The sequence below is a fragment of the Marmota flaviventris genome, chromosome 11 (assembly GCF_047511675.1).
Source record: "Marmota flaviventris isolate mMarFla1 chromosome 11, mMarFla1.hap1, whole genome shotgun sequence".
Classification (NCBI taxonomy): Eukaryota; Metazoa; Chordata; class Mammalia; order Rodentia; family Sciuridae; genus Marmota; species Marmota flaviventris.
This window is the reverse complement of record NC_092508.1, coordinates 3328056-3354836: the sequence shown is the minus strand read 5'-3', so window position 1 is coordinate 3354836 and position 26781 is coordinate 3328056. Positions and strand designations below refer to the sequence as shown.

At 54.6% G+C, this 26781-nt stretch overlaps 1 protein-coding gene across 1 annotated transcript in view; it reads right to left on the bottom strand.

Moving 5' to 3' along the window:
* Col6a3 (collagen type VI alpha 3 chain) overlaps positions 1–26781 on the bottom strand; it is a 78630-nt gene that overhangs the window by 15083 nt on the left and 36766 nt on the right. Inside the window, exons 9-36 of the mRNA XM_027951696.3 lie at positions 24873–25478; positions 22506–23117; positions 20899–21498; positions 19809–20146; positions 18688–18766; positions 17517–17662; positions 15743–15835; positions 15229–15282; positions 14248–14319; positions 13599–13625; positions 13462–13506; positions 13298–13351; positions 12547–12609; positions 11945–12010; positions 11470–11523; positions 10145–10180; positions 9618–9680; positions 9023–9085; positions 7664–7726; positions 6582–6644; positions 5112–5162; positions 4879–4914; positions 4413–4475; positions 3382–3444; positions 2186–2218; positions 2063–2099; positions 1950–1961; positions 1368–1861 (exon numbers count right to left, since the gene is read on the bottom strand). Coding sequence (XP_027807497.2) covers positions 1368–1861; positions 1950–1961; positions 2063–2099; positions 2186–2218; positions 3382–3444; positions 4413–4475; positions 4879–4914; positions 5112–5162; positions 6582–6644; positions 7664–7726; positions 9023–9085; positions 9618–9680; positions 10145–10180; positions 11470–11523; positions 11945–12010; positions 12547–12609; positions 13298–13351; positions 13462–13506; positions 13599–13625; positions 14248–14319; positions 15229–15282; positions 15743–15835; positions 17517–17662; positions 18688–18766; positions 19809–20146; positions 20899–21498; positions 22506–23117; positions 24873–25478 — 3986 coding nt within the window. The remainder of the gene's footprint in view (positions 1–1367; positions 1862–1949; positions 1962–2062; positions 2100–2185; positions 2219–3381; positions 3445–4412; positions 4476–4878; positions 4915–5111; positions 5163–6581; positions 6645–7663; positions 7727–9022; positions 9086–9617; positions 9681–10144; positions 10181–11469; positions 11524–11944; positions 12011–12546; positions 12610–13297; positions 13352–13461; positions 13507–13598; positions 13626–14247; positions 14320–15228; positions 15283–15742; positions 15836–17516; positions 17663–18687; positions 18767–19808; positions 20147–20898; positions 21499–22505; positions 23118–24872; positions 25479–26781) is intronic.

The window sequence follows — 26781 nt, the reverse complement described above, 5'->3', positions numbered from 1 at the left end:
ACTATTTGAACGTATAGGAATAAATCCAAGTCACATCAGTAGACCAACTTCCCAGGGGCTCAGAACCTTCCCACCTGGGTCGGGGGAGGGGAGCGGCACTGTCCGAGAGGAAGGCACAGGGCTTGTTCTAAGGGATGGGCTGAGTTCAGTTCCTCCTCCTGCACCTTCTGCTGGGCCTCATGTGAAATTATTCAACCTCTCTGGGGTTCTGTTTCTTCTGCTATAATACAGGGTTAGTGGTACCTTCCCGTTAATGGAGTTATTTGGTGGATTAAATGAGATAATGTAAGTCAAACGTCTGGTGTGTCCTCTAACAAATACCGGGGACTTAGATATTGGATTACTTTTAGCAACAGCAGCAGTTGGCAAATGTGAGCCCCATCCGGTCCCCACCCTTTGAGGCTTCGATAGTGACCAAGCCCACAGGAAATCACTCCCAGCAGGGAAGAGCTCTGCCCATCACAGTGGCTGGCGTGCAAACTGTCACTACTCATCAACTTGAGTGAGAGAGTGAAGGATAAAGGAAGAATCCTTTCTTCACCTTCCAGAAAACACTGTCAAGAATCACATGTGCGCCAGGTCACTCCGCCCACATAGGGAGGAGGCATGAAAAGGGAACCCTCACACAAACACAGTTCCAACTGGACCCCGGGCCCAGTGCCCTGTGCTCAAACTGGCCCACACAGTCCCGTAGAATAAGGCACGGAGAAACGGTGGCCATGGCCCACTGTCCCCTGCCCATGCATGCAGAGGACAACAGAACACCATGTTGAAGGGAAGACACTGGACACCATCACCCCAGCCTCCCCTTACAGGAGAGAGACCTAAGGCCCTGTGAGGGCAAGCAGGCCAGGATGGGACCAGCACCAAGGCCCCCCGATCCAGGTCAGGGGCTCCTGCCTTTCGCACCCCTTGACCACATGCTTTGGACAGACCCAGCAGAAGTGGCCCTGGATAAACATTAATTCATCAATTACAGCAAGTCAACGTTAGTATCAACTGGGAAGGGCACATGTCCCAGAGGCGCAGGGAAGGTGGGCCTGGCCGTGCACACAGGGAGTGTTTCCAGGTCCCTTGAGGAAGGGACACGGCCACACCACCCTCTTGGGAGGCAGAGGGAATCCACCAACACTGACGCTGGACTCGGTGGCGAGGCCCAGAGCCTCACTAGCAGGTCAGAGCTGCAGACCGTGAGGAGGGACCTGGAGGGGTGGCTGGCGCCGCACCGGGGCCAGAGCCTCGGACACCTCCCAGAGGTCCTCAGCTTGGCCTCACCGGGACGCAAGTCCACCCTGGAGAGCGGGGTGTGCTGAGAAGCTCCCCGGGGCGGGAGGAGAGGGAGGCCGCGGCGGCCGCGGAGCCCAGACCTGCAGGGCGTTGACGAGCTGCCGGTCCTCCTGGCTCGTGAGGAACAGCGGGGTGATGCCCGCGTCCGAGAGCTTGAGCACGGCCTCCCGCAGCTGCGGGGAGGCCCTGGTGGGCTTGTTGCTGAAGAAGACGGCCACCTTCCTCATCAGGAACCCACTCCTCACGCGCTTAAACGTGTTCCTGGCCACGAAGGACACGGCTGTCTCCAGGCCGTGCTGCTTGGAGGTCAGCGGCACCTGGAGGTTCCGGATGCTCTCCAGGAGGACGGCCTTCTTCCTGGAGTCGGCAAACCTGATCTCTGTGGTCACCTCGCTGTTGTAGGTGACCACGGCCACACGGGCCCCCCTGGGGCAGTTGCTCTCCGCAATGGTCAAGCCGTCCACCACCTTCAGAAGAACGTCTCGCATCCCGCTGAACGTGTCCTGGGTGACCCCCTCAGAGGTGTCCAAAGCAAAGGCTAGCTCCGTCGGGAAGACGGGGCACTCCAGGGGCCCTGTGGAGAGGGGCGGGTTGGCAGACAGTACTCACTGGGAAGGGTCCTCCTCTCCTCAGAAGAAAGTGGCACCACCGCAGTCACTTACCATAGCAGCAAGCTAGAAAGGGAGAAGGAGAAGAAACGGTGAAGGGCACGTCTATGGCTTGAGGGTTCAAAGGTAAAGATACCCGTGTCAGGGCCAAGGAGGTCTGCACTTACGGCATTTGTCTTTGATGCTCTGGACAAGGGCACATTGCTTTAAAAGAAAAACGGAAGAGTGTGTGAGGAGAGCGGGAGCAAGGCCGGCAGGACAATGGTTTGCTCTGGACGCATGCAACTTACGTCAATGGAGTCGCCTCGATTGCCTTTGTGACCCTGTGAAACCAAGGGAGGACAGGCTGAGAGGCGCAGCTGTGGTGCGGATGTGGCATTCAGAGGAACTGCCTTTGGCCCACGCTAACGTGACGGGAGCGAGGCAGACCCTTGGTGACCTTGGCCACTCCAGCCGCTCGCTCTAAACTCGCCTTGATTGCTCAAACAGCTCAGCAGAGAAGACCCAGAATAGCAGTGCGTCCCTTGGCGGGCAGCCTGGCTTGCAGAGTAGCTGCATACCCTCATCCTAGGGGCCTGTCACCCATTAATGGCCAGTCCACACCTGAGCCTGAGCCTGGATACCCCTCTCCCGAGAGGAGAGCTTGCACACAGAAGCCGGTGGGGGGGGGGGCACCGCTAAACCATCCCAGGCCCTGGGTGTCCACAGCCTCCCATCTCGACTGGACTGTCCCCACCCACCCCCCGGCTCTAAGACAGAGCTAGGCTGCTCACCCCAAGGCCTCATACCCTGATGGCCACCCTGCTCCACCCAAACAAGGCCCTTCATCTGTCCCTCCAGGAGTCACTTTTACAACCCAAAGTCACCTTTTCCATTCACCTGTGAACCTCATCAATTTCAATACAGAAACAAAGTAAAATAAGGACACAAAGATATTAGTAATAGAGTTCTCCTGGCTCCTGGTGGAAGCATGGCTAGTGGCTTCTCAGCCACACATCTGGAGATCCCATGGAGATTCAGTGGGCAAAGGGAGACTCCCCACACCAGGACCTGACACAGGTAGACCACCTCCATGAGATGCAAACAAGACGCACTGACTTTGCTCTTGTTTTCCCCTCACAGGCCGATATCAGGAAATTATAAAGGCAAATCACAGCGTTCCCTGGACTGCAGAGAACCACAGGAAACACTTGCTTTTGGTTTATAGGCTGGGGATCAGATCAGGACACCTGGTGCATCCTCAGCATAGGCTCTGCCACCTAGCCACACCCAGCTCCCAGGAAACAGGTTGTTTAAAGTTTCTTGTTATTCCAAAATTCAAAAGTTCTTTTCCCCATTATAATATAAGAAGGGCAGTGTTTTTTTCAAAAAATAACAAAACCCAGCCCATTCTTGTGAGGAAAACATGAGGGAGTCTCTAGGGACCCATGGAAAGTCCCCAGCCTTACCCACCCCTGGGCTCAGGTGGAGCTAGATGGGTACTTACGGATGGTCCCGGGTAGCCAGGGTCTCCCTTCTGTCCGACAGCCCCCGGAGGTCCTGAATTTCCCTAGAGTGGGTAGAACAGACCCTGCTCATTCCCAGCTCCTGCAGCCGGGAAGGATGGTGAAGGCAATCGACCCAACATCCCACACCCCCACTGAGTCCCCACTCAGGGATGCAAACGCCCCACAAGTCAAGTGCAGAACAAGGGACCTGGACACTGGAGTCAGTTCGCATGACTGTGCTCTCTGGCAGGTTCAGGTGGGACAAAGGCTTGCCCGCCAACCAACCAAAGCGTTAGCTCGAAGGCCCAAGAGATTCAGTAACCGCAAATGAATTAGAGGATCTCTGGTGCGGATGACTGATCGTGCTTCCAACTCCACCTTGAGTAAAAATGCCTCACTTGACTGTCTTCGCTGACCACATTTACAGCGCCATCACCCTCACTGCCCAACTGCACTGCAGGCTGGAGATAAGTCTTAGCCATGTTCGCCTCCGCCTAGAGCATGGGTCCCTAATTCAAGACCCGGTGCAGTCTTAGGAGGGCAAGGAAAGTCCACTAAAGAGAGAAATCCAGATCCGGGAGCAGCTAACAGAAGGGGAGGCTCATCAGCCAGTGCTGCAGAGCCTGTGGTCCAACCAGGAGCCCTCGTAAGTGGCCCCGACACCTAGCGAGCCCCGCTGCCCCACTGTCCGGGGCCCTGGCCAAATGTGACTGCACGGACTCCCAAAGTCCCCTGACTTGAGCCTCCCTCACGCCCCACTGGGGGTGACTGGGGGCTGGGCACCTTGAGGCATCCTAGGGGAGGGGGCTCTGAGGACTGCCCAGTGGGCAGGAGGGCAAGGAGGAAGGTCGCAGACCACAGCTCCAGGGGGCCATGAGACACTGGCCTAGGACCTGGGGTTCCTGCTCTTTCACCCCGTGGTGGCACTGGCCAGGCCCAAGGGAAGGGCGATTTCCCGGGCCTCGGCAGTTAGTGATGCTCTTCTGCACGTAGCCATTCCCAGCCGCGGCCCAGGCCCAGGCGAGCTCACCCTTCGGCCTCGGATGCCTTTGGGTCCAGGTGTTCCAGCTCCCCCCGGCTCACCAGGGACTCCCTGGAAGAGAACCAAAAAATAGCACATCAAGCTCTGGAACAGAAGGTCCAGCTGGGGACCGTGGGCAGGACTGCCGTGAGGCGTCTGGACCACACTCTCAGGACGGCCAGGTGCTTAGGGGCTGGCTTCTCGAGGGCTGCCAGCGTCCTGGTGGCACTTGCTGACAGCCTGGGTTATTTAATCAGCAGTGACAGTATCCCAGAAGCTACCGCATCTTACACTCTTACTCCAGGGAACCTCACAAGCGCTGTGCTGTCACCTCCTTGTGCTAGAAGAGGGAGTACCCCGGAGAGGGTGGGGTCTTTCCCAGGGAGGTGGAGTGAGTATGTGGCGACTGAAGCCAAGATGATGTGCTTTTTGGTTCACAGACACACGGACTCCTGCAAACCCAGGGAATATTTACCTTTGGTCCTGGGTACCCAGGGAATCCTCTTTCTCCCTGTAAAACACAAATAAGTGGCTCAATATTGGGTACCAACTTAAAATCACCTAAAATAAATTGACCTTGAAAGAAAAAAAAAAGTCTGTAGAATCATCAAACATAAATATCTATCACTAAAATACAATAAGATTTAAACAGAGAATTCTCTAAATCATGAGACAACAGGGACTTTTCCAGAGCCTCGCAGGACATACTTTTTTGCCTCTGCGTCCTTCACTGCCAACTCCATCTCGCCCGTCATCTCCCTAGAAGGAAAAGAGAACATCACTGCCGGTGCCCCTGTGGGCACTGAACAGCCACCTTGGCTGCCCTGCTGCTGTCCTGAGCAGACAGTCCCTGAGGCCCTGAAATGTCCCCAGACCAGGAGCAGGAGAAGGAATACTTCCCACCCTCCCCCATCCTACAGGTGTGTGAACAAAGCCATGTCCAGAGGTGGAGGGCACAAAGGACCTCTTAGCAACCCGGGGCAGAGGACTGCGAATATGGAGAAGGACGAATACTCTGAATGAGCGGCTCGCCCTCGAGAACTGCAGCCTGCAAACATCAAGTACTGTTGGACGCAGAGCTCAGCAAACCAGGGAATCCTAGAGTTGGAAGGAATCTTGGGGCCACCTCACGAATATCATCCAGGAGTCTTTGAGGCTACCAAAAACAGGGATAATGAACCCAACTCTCGGGCTCTCTTGGCTCCCCCTCTCTGAGCCCCTTCCTGTCCTCCCAAGGCACCCTGTCCAGATGACTCTCCTTCCAAACGCCTCCTCCCCATGCCCAGCACCTGTCCCCAGCCCTCTCCTGTGGGACATTCAGAATGGGCACCGTCAACTCCTCCAAAAGCATCAGAACAATTTATATGAAATCTACATTGATGTATCTGAAATCAACACTTCGATAATTTACAATTTTAAATAGACACCAAGAGCTAAGAGCAATCACCCCAAATGTCCGGAAGCAGACTCAGGGAGAGGTTGCTTTCAGTGATTTGAATAGATCTTAAAGTCTGATTTTTCCCCTCTGCTTCTGAGACTAAAAGTAATAGAAATAGGATTTTTTTTTAACTTCAATTAGCCGAAGACAAGAAACACGAGAGAAATATTTTAAAACTTGGGGTTCATAACGTCTGACGCGCACGGTCTGTACAGAGTTTTCAGGTGCAGTGACTCATTTTAGAAAATTCCCAGCGAATTATAGGTTTCCTTTTCCTACATAGAAATAGACATGACAAAATCACTGTTAGTGAGACTTGGATGAGTTTAGATAACCTTCTCAAAAATGAGTGATCATGATTTCTGTTCCTAGGATGTCTCATTCAGAAGAAACGGTCTCCCTCGGACAGAGACCTTACCTAATCCAATCCCACGTCAACCCAAGCACCTGAACTTGTATGAAGGAGAGCTCCAGCAGGTCAAGCGTGTGGGGTCTAAAGGGGCTTCAAGCTCTGGAAAACCCCGCCTTCACCTAGCAGAGAGGCTCCCGCACTCCCTCCCTCGCCAATTAAGTGAGACATTTTGAAACTTACTGGCTGTTTACAAGCAGCAGATTCCAGGATTTTCAGTCGTATCCCCAGTAATACAAAAAGCAATGCCCAGTCGCCTCCCGTGGGAACCGAGGTCCCAGCTTCCCTACTGCCCCAGAATCAGCAGCGCACAGAGTGCCCGGGGCCTTACCGTCTCCCCGCGAGGGCCGCGGTTCCCGACTCCTCCCTTTGGCCCTGGCTCTCCAGGCTCGCCCTGGACAGGAGAGGACAGGGGGGACGCGGTGAGTGAGGCTGGGGCGCAGTGCTCCAGCCCTGCTGCTGCTCGGCCGCTGTCCCCCAGGGCCCCTGGAAGCTCAGTTTCTATGAGGTCATTTATGATTGCCATGAGCCAGGCGCAGAAAGACAGACCCCAGTGTCTTCCCTGACGTGCAGAAGCCATGAGAACAACTGAGAGGAGAGCAAGCCGCGGTCAGGAGGCTGGGAAGGTGCAGGGGACGGAGAGGCTGAGCCACAGCAACCCAAGCGATTGGAAAGGGGAGTGCGTCCTGGTGTCGTGTGGCACAGGAGGTGTCCAGCTTCGACCTCATTGTACATGTCCAGAACACCGGAGGGAGTCAGTTCAAAGGTTCCCACCACGAAGAAACACTGTGCACTGTATACCCACATCGAATATCACAGCGTACCCCCAATACGTAGTTATTATACGTCAATCTAAAAAGTCACATGTATTGTTTAAAACTGCCGCATTCATATGTGGAGCATGAGAGAGAAGTCAGAGGGTTGGCGCTTATTCTCCCAGGGCATGGGAGCAGGCTTCTGGGGAAGAAAGAGTCCTTTTTCTCAAAGCCCATAGAGGCAGGTGCTCAGCCTTTTGTGGCACAAGTCACCGGGGTCTAGGTCTCTATGACTTCACAGTGCACAGAGCTGCTGCGTGTGCTCTGCCCAGATGTAAAAATCGTGGCGCCCTGTGGTACTGAGACCACGCAGAGCTGTGCCCGGCTGCTCTGGGGAATCAGAGGACACTGCTCCCTCGGCTTGCGTCAGGCAAGAATGGACCAGATTATCAGCCAGCGAGTGGGGGGGCTTGGTCAGGAGAGAGCAGCCCACTGGGCAGGTCGTGGTGAGCGCAGTGATGGGGCTGGTGAGGCTATCCGCAGGTCAGCACAGAGGAGGAGCAAACTAAGCAGACAGAATCTTCAGTGAGGTCGAGGGGACATGTGCCTCCACCCAAGTCCCCGCCCTCGGAAAAGCTCTTCCTTGGTCCAGACAAACCTTTCTTCCCAGGGGACCAGTTCTGCCACGTTCTCCAGGAGCCCCAGCAGGACCTCCACTTCCCTGTGGCACAAGGAAAGGGGTGTGTCACGAAGGGGTCACCATCCAAGCCCACGGGCCCCTGAACCCCAGCTCTTCCCTGTGTGGGGGTCAAGCCCAAGGGCAGGTGAATTATGCTGCCTACGGATCCCAAGCCCTTGACGTTCAAAGGTTGACGTGCACAGAAATGGTTGGTGCCCGTCTCAGATATCAGCATGACTGCCCAGAGCCCTCGGTCAGGACTCCTGCGTGTTGCAGCTAATTCACATGCAAATGTTAGGTTCCCAACAAGCCCCTGACTTTATGGGACTGTGTTTCCCCTTCTACGTTCCACCCCACAATGAGCAGCTGGTATCCAGAGGTACTTAAGTGTCTGCTGAGTGAATGGGTAAATCAATGAATGAAAGTAAACCTTACAATGGGTGCAGCCTACCCAACCCAGCAACGGCCCTAGAGGAGGTGTGGGAAGCACCGACTAATGGATGCTTCTGGGCTGTTGGTAACTTCAACTATTTGGGCAATTTTGCACCTGTGCCACTTGAATTCTTGGTAAACCAGAAGTTCAACAAATGTTAAAAAAAAAATACAACCCAGAAACTTAAAAACTAGTTATTTATCCATTCTCAAGTGATAAAGGACTTTCTAAGCAATGACTGACAGCTGTCACCGAGCGGCCTCCACCACCACACACTCCTGCACGCCTGGTAGCTACACGAGCAGGCCCACCAGCTGACCAGCCACGGCCACGTCCTGCAGCCAGTGACGACGTGGCTCCCTGCCTATCATCTCGGGCATGAGAGAAACCTGAGTGGGGTAGGGTCCTAGCACTGGAGCCCACCCAACCATGGCACCCTGCTTCTGTCTTCCATGGCTGAGACACATGCTGACACCTACGGTCACAGCAAGCTCACGCCTTCTGCTCTGAACTGGAGGTGGAGGGACCCCACACTAAGAGCTGAATTAGAGGGGCTCTCTCTGGGGGCCCAGCGTGAGCTAACAGTGGCACATTGGCGTATCTACTGATTCTGGTAGATCTCATCAGATTTTATCCAGTTCCATCCTGAGGCACTTCCTCCCCCGTTTGCCACCCAGGGCTCACATTTGGGAGAAACAGATCAGGACGTAGAAGTCACTGGATCACTAAGAAATGGGGTCTCGTTTCTCTCACTGACAGGACCGAAGATAGACCCAGGGTTTGTGTTGCAGTCTAGAGTTGAGGGACAGGCCCACCTACAGTCCCATCACCCATGAAGTCCCAGCCTGGCCAGGTTCTGGGCTATCTATTTAGCTAAAGAGGGGAGGTCAGAGGGAGACACTTACCCGAGGTCCAGAAATACCTTGCTCCCCAATCAGGCCTGGAGGACCAATGGGACCAGGTAGGCCCTGAGGAGTGAAAGACCACTGTAAGTCCTGCTGAGGGGACTGCCTCCGAGGAGACCCATGTGACCTTTACGCACAGTCACCAAAGGTGGAGACAACCCAATCACTCAACAGTTGACAAACAGAACCACTGTGTTACGTCCACACAGTGGAACATTATTCAGCCATGAAAAGGAATGAGATTCTGGTACATGCCACACATGGATAAAACTCAAAAATCTTTTACTAAGTGAAAGGTACCACACTCAAAAGTCACCCATGAAATGATTGCATTGATAAGAAATGTTCAAAATAGACAAATACATAAAAACAAGCACTGGTGGTGACCAGGGGCTTGGGGGGTGACTTTGTACAAAGTCACTTCGGGGGCTAATAAAAATGCTTGAGACCACTGCACAAGACTGAAGGCACATCATGCCCCCAACTACACATTGTCAAATAGCCAATCCTGTGTGCATACCACCTTGATCTTAAAACCACGAAACACCAGGGAACCGGGACAGAGTCACAAGCCTGTGACCGCAGGAGCACCCACCTGCGCGCCTCTGGTGCCCTGCTCTCCCTCGAAGCCGGGCTGGCCTGGACCGCCCCTGTTGCCCTTTGGGACAAGAGAAGAGGAGTCAGCCTGGCTCACAGGGCCACAGGGAAACGCAGCTCTCCCAGGCCAGATGACAGACAGGGTCACCTGGGTCACCCCAGGACGAGACACCACACATGGCAGCCACCTCTGCACGTTAAAACGTCTCTCACCCTGCCTCACCTGACCCTCAGGAGGGCTTTGTGAAATGAGGACGCTTTAGACCCACGCCTGTCCCATGCCTGTCCCTCACAGGCCAGAGGACCAGCTGAGGGACACGTCAGGGACATCCCCTGATCAGTCATGTCCCCTTCATTTCACCCCCACGCTCCCCTGGGGACCTTTCCCCTATTGAAGGGGCTGAGTTTGAGGGGCTGGCAGAAACAGTGGCCGTGACGGCCCAGGAGGGCATCTGACCCTGGGCTGGTTGCACCCAGCAGTGAGGGGCAGCGTGCCTCCAGGAGAGATGCCCAGCCTGGACTCACCTTAGCTCCTGCGGGTCCCCTTCGGCCAAAGCCGCCCTGTGGAAAGTCACACACCGTGAGAGGAGACGGGGACTCTGACATGGACCCGGGGCCCCTGAGCCCAGCCCGAGCATCCCCACTGCTGGCCCCGGGGTCAGAAACTATGCCCAGGCACCCAGGAGGACCCGCACCAAGTCCGCCTTCGTCACCCCCACCACAGAGGGCCCTGCTTCCTTGTCACTCTCTTACAAATCAAAGGGGAGTTTCCAGAATCACTTCCGACCCGCCAAGCAGCACAAGAGTCCCCAGCCAAGTGCAGTGAGGACCGCGGGACAGCATCCTGCCTCGCTTCCTCCCCTTCCTCAGCCACAGGGAGCAGAAATGAAACGTGCTCATCGCCAGCCGGGAGTCCCCCGCACCACAGCACAGGGCCAAGGACAACACTCGCTGCGTCCAGGTCCGACCCATCTGTGAACCTGGAAGTCCTGTGCACTGAGATCAGGCTTGTCCCTCGGACACCTATTCCTGGACACGCCAGAGGTGGCTCTGGTTCAAACACGTGCACTCGCCCATAGTAACTCAGAGGTTCAAGACGGGAGCGCGGGAATGTCCTGGGTCATCAATGCAAGGCCCTCTCCCAAAGGGGACACCCTAGAGTTTGGTCTGAGGCCCTAGTGCCCAGTGACTCATTACCCAGGCCAGAGGCAGGTGCGTGAAGAGTCATATCACCCAGTGGCTGGGGGGACACAATTCATCTTCTACCTCGTGCAAAGAATTGAAACCAACTGTATGCACCCTGCGCTTTAAGTCATTTCAGGAAACTACTTATAAACTGAGTCGTAAGAGTTTATTGCCACCAGAAATGAACATTTCCACATTTATTTTTCATTGTGTAACTCTACAGCATCATAATGTTCAAATCTTTTAAGGTATCGTTTTCAATATTTGCTGGCCTGTGGATTTTGGAAGCATGACGAGTGTTCAGCTGATTACAAGGGAGCCTGTCCCTTAGAAAGCCCCTCACACAGTCGGCCACTGGGACCTGAATGTGCTTCTGCTATTCCCACGATGGCTGGGGACCCATTCCCAGCTGCCCAGGCCCAGTGTAGCTTTCATCCTCTGTTCCTGTCAGAGCAGAGACCTGCCCTGGGCACATCATAAATTACCCGGTCTGTAGTATTCTAGCCGCACAGCCCAGAATGGGCAGATAAAGATGGCCTCAGAAATCCCTGTAAGGTTCCTAAATGAAGAGCCGCTGAGTGACCGTGTACCAGGCAGTGCTTGGCAGATCATGCGGCACTTGCTGAGAATCACCGCAGGGTCCCCAAAGCCCTAAGGTTACTCACATCCTTCCCAGTTTCTCCTGGACTTCCTGATACGCCGTCTCTCCCTGGGAGACCCTGGTGTGGGGGAAAAGAGTGGCGTGAGATGCTGACCCACAGAGATGAACTTCTAACCCTGGCACAGTGCCCGAAGGGGTCAGGAAGGGTCAGTCCCCGGGGAAGAGCCCATCTGCAGGAGGAGGAAGTGTCAGCCTCAGGTACGTCCCCACTTCCGCGAGCCTTTGGCTTGACCCACACTTCCATAAATACCTAAGGGGCATGCGTTCTGCCAAGGCACAGCCCATCTGTATGGGCTGCTCTGGCCCCGGAGAGTCCCTCAGGGCCGGGCACACACTCGCCAGCCTCACGGGGCCTCCGCTGCGGTCCACATGACTCTCATGTCAAAGGCCACAGCGTGGCCTCTGCAGCTGCTGCTGAGCCAGCGTGAGAGTCATTTCTTCAGCCCTGAGCACAGGGGGACAGGAACAGAGCACGGTACCATGGGGCCGATGTCGCCAGTCTCTCCTTTGGGTCCTCTCTGCTGGCTGTCCCGTCCTGATTCACCCTGAGAACAACATGAGCCAGGGGATGAGTCTGTGTATCAGGAAAGCCACGGCCCTAGGGTCCAGGAAGTATCAGCGTGACATGAGCACAAGGCTCTGCGGCACAGGGCCACATCCCACCCAGACAGCATCCATCCACTGTGACGGAGCCGAGCAGGGCGTCAGCAAGCCGCTCTGGGAGGAGAATGCCCAGGTCACTGGAACCTGTCCTTCGTCACAGAGGCTGGGTCCCAGGGGACAGGCGGGTCAGAAGTGGACCCTTTTACAGAGCCATGAAACAGGGAAAGCGGGAAATAACTCTTGTTTCCAAAAGCAGATTTGAAGCGTCCTGAGACAGCACTGTGGAAAAGCCTCTGAGGTCTCCCGGTGACACCAGCGGCAGATGCTCCTCTCTGTAGCTGGGGACAAACGTCACCCAGCAACCCCAGGTTGCAGGAAGAGCACAGCAGGCACAGGGACGCGTCACAGGGTTCCAGTGAGGTCCCTCCTCCCCATGCCCCGCCACCTCCCCGCAGCTCAGGACTGATGGGAACCTTACCGGGTCACCACGGATCCCCACGTCCCCTCTCTCTCCTTTGTCTCCCTTAGGTCCTTTGTCACCCTAAATAAACACAGAAGTGGAAGCGAAAAACTTAGTGTCTTGGAGGTTTTTAAATGAATTTTATTGAGTGTATTTGAGGTTCACAGCATGATGCTATGGGATATACGTAGCCAGCAAAACGATGTCCACAGTGAAGAAAACGGACATCTCTTGTCACACACAGTTACTTTGTTTTCGTGACAAGAGCAGAAGACATCGCCTACTCAGCCCGGATCCCCAACACTGTTCTACTCCACCAGCTACAGTGGTGCCGCACACCAGGTCCCCACACTCCTTCACCGGGTTTTTGTCTTGCCCTGAATATCCCAGGCTCCAGTTCCTGCCCCTTGGCTGAACGGCGTCACCGTGTGCTCACATGACATGAGGCAAAGCCCCTTCCCCATGTTTCTGAATCACTTAGTGAACCCACAAAAATCTACTGGGGAGCCAGGCACTGGGGACCTATTTATAACCAAAGACACTCAGTCCCTGCCCTGTGGGACATGCTCTCCAAGCCAGGAGATGCTGTGTGTTGTGTCAGAGATGGCCGGGGACTTGAGGGACATCCGGGGTGTCCCCGCAGGGAGGAGGTCAGGGAAGGCTGCCTGGAGGAAGAGGGCTGGCCGCGGAGGAATAAAGGAAATACCGAGGCCCTAGAGGGGGGGTCCGTGTTCTCTCCATAAGCGCAGCTCCATGGAAATTCACCTACCCGTCTCCCTGGGCTCCCCTTCTCTCCAGAAGACCCCGGCAGCCCCTTGTCTCCCTGCCAAAGACAACAGCAAGATCACACGGTGCACAGCTGTGGACCAGGGGGTTCGTTTCTAGAACCTTTGGGACCAGGAGCGGTTTGACTTCACAAGTAAAATCACTCACCTCTTCCCCATCGAGACCGTCCAGGCCGATCTCTCCCAATTCGCCCTGAGAGGGAGCGAGGCAGACAGGTGAGCGTCGGGGGAGATCGGGAGACAGACGGGGGGAAGTTTTCCAAAAACAAAAACGAGCACAAATACCTTCTCTCCTGGGAATCCTCGGGAGCCCTGGAAGGCAAGGGACGGGGAGGGTGAGTTCTTCCTGCCCGGCTGGGTGGCTGGGGCAGAGGAGGCCGGAGGCTGCCCCCACCCCCCTTGAACCCCGAGTGTCTGAAAACTTCTGCGTCAGCTTCCTCTCTCCGTCACGTGGGGGCCATGAACTGATGTGCCTGGTCTTGGCTCCCTGGCAAGTCAAGTGGCCCCGAGAGAAGAGATAGTGCTCTCAAGGCCAAGGCCAACTCAGAGACTGAGGGCGAAGGGCCTCCCTCAGCACCTGCCTGGAGCTTCGGCACAGAGGAGAGACTCCGGCGGCACCAGCTGATGATCCTTGGCTGCCTGGCTCTCCCGGGCCCAGGGCGCGAGGCCACCTGGCCCTGGCCTCCCACCACCTCGTGACTGTCTCCTGACTGCTCTGTATTTCCACGGCTCCTCCGTTCCCGGGCTCCCTTCCAGCTGGGGCCAGCTCCACGCTCCTGACCCACCCATCAGGCTGCCTTCTGATGAGGCCCCGGCTGCCAGACACCGAGAACGGAGAGGCTGGTGTGTCCTCCTGCAAGCGCGTCAGCCTGAGCACGCGTCACCCTGTGAATGTGTGTCACCCTACAAGCACCAACCTGACCCCACACTGTACCTTCACTCCTCTCTGGCCCGGGCAGCCCTGGAAGCCTTGAGTGCCGTTCACACCAGGGGGACCTCGCTCGCCCTGTTGCGAGAAAGGAAGGCGTCAGGCAAGCTGAGCCCTCGTCCTGTCTCCCCAGCCCTGCAGACAGAGAGCCAGGGAGGGGTTCCCTGCAGCGATGCTTGTGCAGTCTGGGGAGTCAGAAGGAACTCAGCAGCCAGCACCAGGCCTGGAGGGACCTGTAGCTGCCCTAGAGAGAACAGGCTATGGGAGGGTTGCAGCTCCAAAGGGCACTACTGGCCCAGGGAAGGTGCTGGACTCTCACAGAGGATCTGTCCTCTCGCTACTCCTCTGCATGGTCTTGGTCCCCAGCTGTCCAGTGGGGCCAGGCCAGCCTGACACCCAGCATCTCTGCAGGGGTCCTAGAGAACCCACCTACTCCCCATGACCTCTTGTCCCCTACTCCAGGGCTGGACCTTGTTCTAGGGTCCCAAAGCCTCCCAGGACCACATCTGTCCCAGGCCCACATCTGGCCCAGGCCCTGACCCCAAAGGCCCTTCTGGGGGCTCTTCTACCCTCCACAGCCCCCCCAGATACTGAAGAGGGATCCAGAACACCCCGTCTGCCCCATCTGGGAGACGTTCCCACAGGAGTGACCACAGTCCCACAGGGGTGACCACAGCCCTGCCTGGTGCCCTGCTCAGCTCTCTCTCACCTCCACTTCTCTGCTCCCTGGTCTCAGCTTGGTAGACTCTGCTGGCCCTCTGTCTCACAGACGAAGCACATCCCCACCCTCACCCACATCTGTCACACCCACATTATGACACTACTTTCCACAGCGTAGAAATCTGAGGAAATCTGTTAAGGATGTTGGAAGAGAATTTTTCTCTCAAAGAGAAGCCATCAGCCACCGCACAGCTGATGGACACAACTCACCCCAGCACAGAGGGGACAGGAGACAAGAGCTTAAGGGACAGGGCAGCGTGCACTTACGGGTCCGCCCTCATCGCCAGGGTAACCTCGGTAGCCGTCTTCTCCAGGAATGCCCTGAAACACAGCACAGCGGTCCCTGTGAAACCCAGGCTCCTCCTTCTGCATCCCTCCCTGGGAGCCTTCGCTGGGCAGAGTGGAGCTGAAACCCAGCAAGGCTTCGGGTATTGCCTAGACTTTAACGCTTCCGGGCTGTCCCTTGACAAGGAAGCCTGCTGGCTTCCTGCTAGAAGCCCATGCTAAGAATCCGGCTGCCCAGCACAGGGAGGCCACCAGGCGCAGTGCCACAGTGTCCGTAGTAGTCTAGGAAATGAAGAACCAGTCTATTAAAGAAGAGATTCCCTCATCCCCTGGAAGAGGAGACTGGCAGACGCGTGGACCCCCCCGCACCTTCTCCAGCAGGCCCTCAGCAATGCCCTTCCTGGCCACATATTAGAGAAGTGACCCAGCTGAGCCATGGTCAGCTTTGAGGCAGCTGTAGGCTCAAGTCTAAGGGAGGGTCAAGTAAGCCACGCACCTTTGGCCCGATGGTGCCGATGGGCCCGCGGTCTCCCCTTTCTCCAGAGCACTTGCAGGGAACCCCACAGCAAGCCTTCTCAGCAATGTTGTCCTGCCAAAGTGAAGAAGAGCACGGGGTTCAGACAGCAAGAAATGCCGAGCCAAAAGTCATGAATATGCTGATAAAGATCAAAGCTGACACATGTGGGCTTCACAGTGTGAGACGTGGTCACCCAAGGGGCAGTCCCGCAAAGACAGGCCTGGCTGAGCGTTCAGCTCCACGAACAGCGGGAGGGAGTCACCAAAAGGAAAGAAAAGAGCAACCACAGTAAGGCAGATTTACTCCACTGTGTCCCCATAGTGACCACGTTTCTAAAAGCTTCCAACACAGACAGCCAAGCTTCAGATTTGAAGTATAACTACCCCATGTTTAGAGTCCGGTGCAGACCTAACCAACAGACCGCAACTGGCCAGACTGAAGATGGTTCCAAAACAGAGAGGCAGGGCATGGCTTCTGCAGAGCCGTCCTCCGAGAAAATGGCACCAGCCTGGAGGGGACCCTGGAGCCACCGTGGGTTGCGGCAGACACAAGTGGCCCCAGCTGCTGAGCCACAAAGGCCACAACCCAACTCCAGGTCACCAGGGCCTGGAACACCCCCCACACACACACTTCACACTTCTGTCCACCCCACCGCCTGACCTTAAGAGGCAAGGGCGCAACCCAGATGCGTTTCCATCTGCTGAGCCAGCGGAGGCCACACGCGTGTTCCTGCAATGAGCTTCTTGGAGCTCTCACTTTCTCCCCCGTCCCAGATTCGTCAACTGACTCGACCCAGTAAAAACTTCTAACTGCAGCCCGGAAGAAGGTAGGAGGGAAGGAGGGGCAGAGGCGGCTCACCCCAACCACTTGGCTCTCTATTGCCACCACCAAAGAACCCTAGTTCTCCATGGGGCCTGCCTCCCGCGTCTCCCAGGCCACGAGGCAACTCCGCCTGCTGAGAGAGTCTGGGCTCGGTGAAGAGAAGCCTCAGGGGGTTTCTCCCCCTGCACCAAGGAAACCAGAGAGGAAGGCAATGAAAGCTCTTCTCCCCCTAGGGGCCTTGGCCTTCCTTTTTAGGTGACATCTTGTTTTCATCATGTAAATTCTCAGATACTGTGGTGGCTGCTGCCTGTCCAGGGCTGGTCAGTGGCAAGCTTTTGCCTTCCCAGCAATCTTACGAATGAAAAGTCGTTATAAGAAGCTACAATTCTCCAGGAACGGTGGCACACGCCTGGAATCCCAGCAGCTTGGGAGGCTGAGGCAGGAGGATCACAGGTTCAAAGCCAGCCTCCGCAGCTTCACAAGTCTATAAACAACCTAGTGAGACCCTGTCTCAAAATAAAAAATTAAAAATAAAAAAGGGGGGGTGGGTATTTAGCTCAGTGGCAGAACACTTGCCTGACGAGCACGCGGCCCTGAGTTTGGTCCTCAGCCCTGGGGGGGGAGGGGAAACGGGTGGGCGGGGGTGGCTGGGGATGTTGCAAAAAAGCCACTGCTCCTGGGCCCAGAGGACTTCCCAGCCGCGGGTCTGCAGACCCACAGACCCACCTTCCAGCTGTTGATGCTCCAGCTCCAAGCTGGCTCCTCAAGGATCCACACAGAGGGCAACAAGGCCGGTCCCAAGTGAACTGAACAAACTGAATCACCACCCAGAGCCCTGTCCCCGCTCCCCGGGCCATAACTGGCTTCCTTGTGTTGAGATGCCAAAACCACCATACCTAGATCACAGCAAAGACCTCAGAATAAAACTCACGAGCTGCTCCGCCAGTTCATAATCTAAATCCAGCAGGTTGAGCCGCAGGGGCCTGTCGTACATGAACCCTCGCCCGAACTCCAGCTGCGTCAGCTGCTCCAGGTTGGCTACCCGCTCCAGGCCCACCAGGATCAGGGCGTGGACACCTGGAGGAGAGACGGGCACTCAGCTCACCCAGGCCTGTCGAGCCGCCACATGGTTTTCCTGGCTGGGTTTTTGTGTTGTTTTTTTTAAGCAAATTCAGCATAAATTTGGCTTTAACATGCTTAATCAAACTGATGAGCTGCTGTGAAGGGTTGCAATACCGACACTGCAGACTCCTCTGAGCTGCTGTTTCCAATGTGTCCTTAGCTAAACTTTTTACTTTCAAGACAGGAAATGGCAATTCTCAAGCCCCTCTCCTAGGAGCAGGGGTGTGCTGTGGGAAACCACCACGGCCCCCAGTCAGGTAGCACAGTCTCCTCTCAAAGCTGGGGAAGTACGCTCATGAGTAGAAGGTTGTTAAGATAAATCCTGCTTCCGCCAACGCTCCCTGAGCCCTCCCTCACAGCCGCTGCTCTGAGAGTCAGCGCTGCCAAATTCAAAGCAGATGAGCACCTGACGTTCACCAGTCTGCTCACCTGGCCCTGGCGTTCACCTGTCTGCTTACCCCCCTGACGTTCACCAGTCTGCTCACCTGGCCCTGGCGTTCACCAGTCTGCTCACCCCCCTGACGTTCACCTGTCTGCTCACCTGCCCCTGAGACTTGCTAAGTTCATATATATCATTTATCTTGTCTTATTCCAGTGTTTTTTTAACTTAAATCTTGCAGTGTCCTTGAGCTGTGGAGTTTTTGCAGCACATGCATTTCTAGCTTATGTAACGGGCTGCGACAACTCAACACTTGATTCAAACTCATCAGCCTTCTAGGTGTTCTGCCGTCTGCATGGGTCTCAGAGCCTGAGGGCCTGCACCAGGGGTTGGGGATAAAGCCATCCCTGGCTCAGAAAGATTTCCTGTCAGCCTCATCCCACAGCCCCAGGCTGGCACGGAAAGGCCAAGATGCCAGGGAGAGTCCTCCAACTAAAGCTGCCCACGCCCCAAAGACTCCCACCAGCGGTTTCTCTCAGCAGAGCGGCAAGCCCTGCCTCGCCTGGGCTGGTTCTCGCGGGTAGGAAGCCCCTGAACCTACCTTCTTGCCGGAGTGCCTCGGAAGCTCTGTGCAGGTCGGCCAGATCTCCGTCTGCGCCATCAGTGAAGTGAATGACCACCTGCAGACCAGAGAGGAGTCAGGCCCCACCTGAGCAGGAGAGAAACTCACAGGCTGGGGAAGGGGCCTAAAAGGGTCTTGTCTAAATCAAACTCCTCATTTCACAGTTGAGGAACTTTGGGCCGTGGTCTAGGATGTTGTACAATAAGAGGTCTGAAATAAACGAGTACAGTTTAGTGCTTAGTTAATTTTTAAAAACACAAATAGTAATGAAAATAAATCGGCTCACCTCATTCTCATCTCCTATTTCTCAGATGTGGTATCTACAAATGGTGTGTGTCTGTCTGTCTGTCCGGGGCTGAACTGTGCTCTCCTCAAAACCCACACACCGAGGTCCTAACCCCAGCACCCAGAATGTGCTATGCTCAGAAGGAGGTGAGGGGCGATAAAGTGAAGCGAGGTCTCAGGTGGCCTCTAATCCACAATGACTGGTGTCCTTTCCAGTTTAGGACACAGTAACACAGAGGGCAGCCAAGTGCACCAACAGAAGCCAGGCTCAGAGAAAACCCACTCTGCTGACAGCTGAGGTCAGACTGCAGCCTTCCTTGCTAAGAGGAAATAATAAATTTCTGTAACTTAAGCCACCCAGCCTGCAGTACTTTGTAATGAAATCCCTGACAAACAAATGGTGTGTGCACATCCCATGCCTGTGTATGTACATATGTAGGAACACGTATACACAGAGAGACACAAGCTGAGAACGTGCCTTATTTAATGGGAAGGACTATCATTGAACATGAATGAGGGCCTGGCATGCACAAGGCCCTGGGTTCAATCCCCAGCACCACAAAAAAAAAAAAAAACATGAATGAATCAGAAATCCAACTCACTCAAGCTTCACTACTGATACCAAGGATATTTTTTAGAGCTCAAGTAAAGCTAGCAAAATTTGACATGAAATTATGACCAGTCAATCAATGAAGAATTTTTCCACCTGGGCACGAAAAACCTAGTCCTGTGCAGAGTGTGAATGTGAGAATAACTGGGGCCTTCTGCTCCCTAGAGACTCCAGAGGCTGCCGAGGGAGTGTGTGGCCCGCTCACCTTCACGCTGTCTGGCGAGGACTTCTGGAACTTGTTCTGATAGACCTTCAGCGTGTCAGCGGTGAGGACGTAGGGGTGCTGGTTGCGCATGTTGCGGAATGTCTCAAACAGCTCTGGCTGGTACTCCTGGAATTCAAAGGCCTCCACCGGCCCCGAGGGTGTGTTGGCTACCACTGATACACGCACGGTAGGCAGCTGGCCACCACTGCAGCTGATTCTTTGCATCTGGCTGATCCTGTTCAAGATGATGTCCATCTTGGACTCAAGGCCCTTCTGAGTCACAAACACATTCTGATCTCTTGATCCATCAAACCCCAGAATCACATCCAGATTACAGGCTGAAAAGAGAAATGCACAGTTCTAAGTTGAAGCTGCCAAGAATTCTACTTCTACCTGCAATAGGTATAGTCCTGGCCCAGGGAACCGGGACACTGGCTCACGAGCCAAAGATCCTCTGTGTAAGAGCTCTGAGAAGCAATAGACCTGCCTCACACAGGGAAACAAGAGAGTGGCTGCAAGAAACCCAAGTCTTGGGCCATTTAATAAAAGTCCACGCTTCTGAAGGCGCTATTTTGGGTGTGGTGATATACAGCTGGCATTTGTGCACCAAGATTGTGCACGAAACTATGAGCACTTCAGAAAGCAAATCCACTGATCTTAAACAATTGATCCAATCAACCTGTAATCAAAAACAAAGATGAACATATCTGAATTATTTGTGGAATTTAAATAACAGGAGTGGAGCTGAGGGTTATAGGTCAATTGGTAGAGCTCTTGCCTTACATGCTCAAGGCCCTGGGTTCAATCCCCAGCACCACAATAAATAAATAATAAGAGAAAAAGTAAATCTTTTATAAGGGCAAAGAAGGTTGACTTAATCTATTATCCTGGGAGGAGACACCAGACCAGTGGTCAGAGGAGTACCAGGGCCCACCCATGTTGACATAAGTAAATACTCAGAGCCACCAACTGCCACCATAGCCAGCACTGGGATCCGGGTAATCCAGATAGCTGAATAAAAACCTGCAAACTTCAACGGGAAAGGGTTGAAAACATACACACCAGGGGATCAATGTGCACATGGGGTTACCTTTGGAGACGTCGGTCACACCAGGACATAAGGTCTCATGCATCGCATCGTGCAGCGTTTCCAGGACCTGCTCACTCAGTTCCGACAGCTCCTGGACATTCCCCACGCGGAAGGCTGTGGCACTGTTGGATGCAATTTTCCCCACCTCCTCCGAGTCGATGTTCCTCACACCGACTGCAAACACTTTGACGCCTTTCTGGGTAAGCGCCATGCTCACGTCCTGAGCGTCCTCCACCGACTTCCCGCCGGTGATCACAAAGGCGATCTGAGGGACCCTCTGATCCAGGCGGCTGCCTGCCTCAGGCACAAAATGATTCATCCTCAGGTGCTCCAGGCCCACCCTGGTGTTGGCATGTCTACCCCCTTTGTAGACCACCTTGTTGATGGCGTCAATGATTTGCCTCTTGGTGGAAAATTCCCGCAGATAGAACTCATCCGTGGGGTCGGAGTTGTACTGGACTAGCCCCACTTGGATGGAGTCGCCGTCTTCATAAACCGTGTCCACAATTTCAGACACAAACCGGAGCACCTCCTGGAAAGTGTCCCTCCTGAAATTGATGGACCCGTCCAACAGGAACACAATGTCTGCTTTCTTCTTCTCTACAGGGGTCACAACCAACATGGGGAGAGATTGCGTCTCAGTACCCTGAACATAAATGCACCAAACATCAATTAAAAAAAGACATGCAAAAGAGGGCCAGGAATTCCACAGGGGTCTCGTTCTCGATGTCTAGGAAATGCCATGAAACCTTCTAATTCGGGTCAAAAGTAAGTCTCTGTCAGGAGTTGGGGGAGACAGGTGAAGGGCAGGGCAAGGAAGGGCTAGAGAGACAGACTGGAAAGTGGAAAGTAGACCCTTGGGAGGATTAGGGGCCCATCCATTCATAATGCAGAGCTTCATGAGAGCCTGCTGAAACCAGTGGCTGCTGCGGGTAACTTTCTGGTTCTAATCAAGCAGCAGAGAGTCCACTGAAAAGGAGAGGAAGCTGGAGACAATGTGAGAGGTACAGATGTGGCACAGCCAGGCTAAGAGGCAGGGAGAGTCAAATGGAATGCAGATCCTTCTAGAAGCCCAGTCCTGCTCATGCACCAGGGATCTGAATGTCCATTTGCCCAGAAGAGGGCAAGGAAAGGGGTGGGTAGTGGAGGTATCCGACGTGCTCTTGGCATCCCTACAGGTGAGGGCCAGGAGCACGAGAAAGAAGATGCTGGTGGACACATCTGAAGGCCAAGGAAGGAGGCCCAGGCGGACTGTGCTGAGCGTCCCATCTCTGGGAAGGCCCTGATTTCAAAGTGACAGCCAGTGGGGCATGGTGTGTCTGACTCTGAGACGCTGTCTCTCCTGAGGGCCAACGGTTAGATTAGCCCCCAGTGCACCCCTACAGAGCCCACCATGGGCTGCCTCTAACCGTGGGAGTGACCAAGGATGAGTGACCATGTGCTTTGGGGGATATGTTTCCCTCTATTTCAACTTTTTTCCAGTGTTTAGTTTCTAATATTATCTGCAGAAAAGGCCCTGAAAGAAAATTATTACAACGAAAGCCAATTATATTTTAATTAAAAGTCATTGATGGTCCACTTGTAGTAGAGGGTCAGAGAGCTCCTACCTGGCCTTGAAGGAGGCGGTGTCTCCACGGAAGGCCCAGGAGTAGCCCCAGAGGGTCCGAAGGAGTTCATGACCCTCACTTCTATGTTGGGGAGATCTCTGAACTCCCGCACGGGGAAGACCAGCCTCGAGTTGCTGGCGATGGTCTGCAGCTCGGCCTTGTCGACGTTCTGGTCTCCTATTCCCAAGGTCATGATCCCCGAGGAACTGATGACCTTGGAGAACCTGGAAACGTCATCCTGAGACCTTCCACCCAGAACCAGGACAAGGTGCTGGGGCACGCCGTCTTCTATCCGGCTCCCCGCAGACTTGACGAAGAGGTTTCTTGCCACAAACTCCAGCGCTTTGCCAGTGTTCCGCGGAGAGCCACCGCGGAGCCTCAGGCGCCGGAGGGCTTCGAGCACGGGCACCTGGGACTTGTAGGTCTTGAGGTAGAACTCAGGGAAGACCTCGTTGCTGAACTGCACGACCCCAACTCTCACTCTGCTGGGGCCGATGTTGAGTCTCCGGACGATCCTGGTAATAAAATCCCGGATGTTGGCAAAGCCATCCGTCTGGACGCCCTCGGAGCTGTCGATCAGGAAGACGATGTCCGCGGCGTCGCTCTCCGCAGCTGAGGGCACAGGGAGGAGAGGGAGGTCAGTGCCCTGCTGCCCTTGCCCAGCTCCTCCTGCCTCTGCTTCTGCCCCACCCCTGGGGCTGGGCACGATGGCGGCACTGGGGCTCCGCCCAGCCACCGCGGCCACTGCCTCTCGGGCCTTTTAAATGAACCAGGGAAGGTCGGGTCTTTCTCACTGAAACAATTTCCTCTCTTTAAATACCTCAAGTTCCCCCAGACCTCCCTGGGTTGACCCTTTTCCCATCTTGGCTTTGTGGTCTGAGTTCTTACTAGTTTTAAAAATGTAAGCAGCATTTGGAAACAGATCCTGGAATAGCACCCTCTAGAGAGTTGGAAACAGAGCCGCTGACTGACGTCTAGAAGAGCGTCCTTGGAGAGGAGAAAGACAGCGATCACTGTGCCATCACTGCGACAGTCCTGAGAGGCCCAGGTCCATCCCTGACCCCGGCCTGCACTGCTGCTGACTCAGCCCTCGGGGCGGGTCTCTGTGAGGGACAACCAGCCCCCTGAGTGCCACCTGTCACGTTAACAACCCCCACCAACAGAGACACCCTCATCTCTTTTGGCCACGTATCCCCAGGATTTATACAAAGTCTTTATTTTCATGATTATTGCCCCATTTCTTTACATGAATTGGTTCTTAACTACAGATTGAGCACCCCTTATCCAAAAATCAGAAATCTAAGATACTCCAATTTGAAATTTTTTGAACAGAAATTTGTTGGTTTGTTTTGGACACAGAAAATTTCACACTGAAACTTTGTTTCATGCACAACATTATTTTTTAACTGAATAAAATCAGTTTCAGACTATGTACATAAGGTGTATATGAAACATCAATGAATTTTATGTTTAGACTTGGTCTCCTCCCCGAGGTATCTCATTACCTATATGCAAATATTCCAAAACCCAAATAAATCCAAAATCTGAAATACTACTAGTCCCCAGCATTTTGGTTTAGGGACACTCAGCTTGTACAAAATTAACAAAAACATCTTGGGAAAGATGAGCCACAGTTTCCTATTAGAACCTAGATGTTTCTCAGATGTCATTTAAGTGAACTAATACGTTGCCACTTGACAGATGTCCACCTGGCTTGGTCTCATCCAACCTGGAAGAGCTGCACAGTGAGACTGAGATGACCGTCACTGAGCCATTCACTGGGAGAGAGAAAGTAGCTCTCAGGCTGGGAAGCAGGCCCAGCACACACAACCTGGGGGTCCCCTGCCAGGCCCAAAGGACCCCACAGAACATCAGCATCAGACAAGACCACTCTGGTCACCATAGGGAAGGTAGAAATGAGGCTTCTATAATCGTATGTGAACACAGACAAAAACCTGGGAACTATCCAAACCACAAAGGTGACCGCACTGCTGTCCGGGTGGGCAGGGGTGACCTGCTTCTTTTTCTTTACCCTGACTTCCTAAGGCAGCCCACTGAAGAACTACCTCCACTGCGTGGCCACACCCAGTCCACACCAAAGTCCCACTTCCTTAAGCCTTCCACAAAATGGCCTGGCACAAGCTCAAACCCATGGCCCTATTACTGAGACGCCCATCCTCCCTTGGGACATCAAGGGACAGAGTCAACCTGTCCAGTCGCTGGCCATCCTGGGGGCGCCTGGCTGGAGGTGTCAAGGTGGAAGAGCACCCTTTATTGTAAATTGTCACCTTTAGCCAGGCCTTCGAGCCTGGTCTCTTCCCCATCAGAAACACCCGGAGGGAAACCACCCCACCCCTCCAGTCTCACCCGGGGGAGGATAGCGGGTATTGGCCAGGATCTGCTGTATCTGCTCAGAGGTCAGCGTGGTGATGGGGGTCAGCAGTTTCTGCTCCAGGCTGGGCAGCTCCCTGAAGGTGCTCACTGAGAACACGTACTCAGGACTCAGAGAGATCTTCACCAGCTCCTCCCGGTCTGCGTTCCTGGCTATGGTGAAAGGGGCCACCCCAAACTGCTTGAGCTCCACAGCACCGTCCTCCACCTCGTCGTCGGACTTGCCAGACGAGATAAGGACCAGGAACTGCGGGACACCCTCTTCTATCCGGCTCCCCAGCGGCCTCTTGAAGATGTTCCTGGACACGTACTCCAGCGCATTTCCAATGTTGACCTGCCTCCCGCCCTTGGGCCGCAGCCGCCTGACCGCGTTCAGCACCTCGTCCTTGCTGGCGTGGGCATTCAGCAGAAACTCCACCTTGGGGTCCTCGCTGAACTGGATGACTGCTACCCGGGTGGTGTCGAAGCCCACGTCCAGGTACTCCACCAGCCTCTCGAGGAGGGAACGTATGTGCTGGAACTCGGGGCCAGCACTTTGAGACCCATCAATGAGGAAGACCACGTCCTTCTTGCTCCCAGTTCCTGTGAACCAAACATGATCTTTAGCATTAACGAAGCACATTAGAATATCAGTCTAAGGAGCAAGCCCTGTGCCCCTCAGTGTCTGTACATGAGAGGCAAGAGGAGGAGCAGGCAAGGTCAGGACAAGTGCCCCCAGGGAGCAGAAGCTGTAGGAGCTTGTCACCAAGTGACAAGGATGTTTCCAGAAGGAGGGAATCTCAGCTGTGGCAGTGCCTCTCACAGACTGGGTAAGATGGCACCAGAGTGGGCATCCGGCTTCAGCAGATGGAGGGACAGATAGGAGTGTTTCCTGTGGAGGGTGAGGGTGAGCCACAGATTGGGGATGGTCAGAGAGGATTGAGGGGAGATGTCCGGTGCAGCTGGAGGGGGCACAGGGGCATAGAGAGAGTGTTTAAGACAGAAGGAAGCAGTATACTGGTACCATGAGTGGAATCGCGCTGCATGGTGGTACAGGGTGACAGGAGAGAGAGAACTGCAGAGGACGCCCTGGGCAGGGGAGGAGAAGGTGGCCACAGAGACAGAAACGGACCATCCCAGACAGGCCACCACTGAGACATGGACATCACGGCCAGTAGAGAGTCGGGGAGCCTCTGGAACTTCTCTTGGATTTACTTGTATTTTCTTGGTGCAACAGGACTCAAGGCCACCACCAGCTGAGAGCAAGCTGAGAAAGGAGAGGTGGGGAAGAAACAGGGTAGGAAGAAAGGAGAGGAAGGGGCGTGGCCATTCTGAGGAGTGGGAGAGGGAATGGACCAGGAACCCCATGGCTGCAGAAAGAGCATCTGTGTTTGGAGTAAGAAGCTGAACACACATGCTTCCAAAGTGCATCCTCGCCCACACCAGGCACCTCGAGGGGCATCATAACAGACTCCTGCAGTCGAGGTTTGGAATGTGCATCCGCCTGGTGCATGGGAGATGCACAGGTACACCAATCAGAGAGGGGAAACCATCTCACTTTGTCTCACTGTCTCCCAAATTTATCTTATTGCAACCACTTCCGAACACTCATGCAAGCCGGCAGGCTCACTGCTGTCCTACAGAAGCTGACCCAGTGCCCACCAGCCTCCTTTCCCTCCCTCCTTCCCCACAGGACGAGGCACCCTGCCACCAGCTCCCTTGTCTCTTTCTCACCCCACCTTCCTTCAGGGACACTCTGCTCCCTCAGCACTGTGACTGTCCCTGCCCAGGAGCAGGGACAGCAGGCACTGGGCGGGCTTGTGTTGAGGGAGGATTCTTCTTAGTCCTCTTCCTCTCAGCCCCCAGGGCTCCCGCCATTCTCAGGCTTATTGTACCAGGTCTGGCG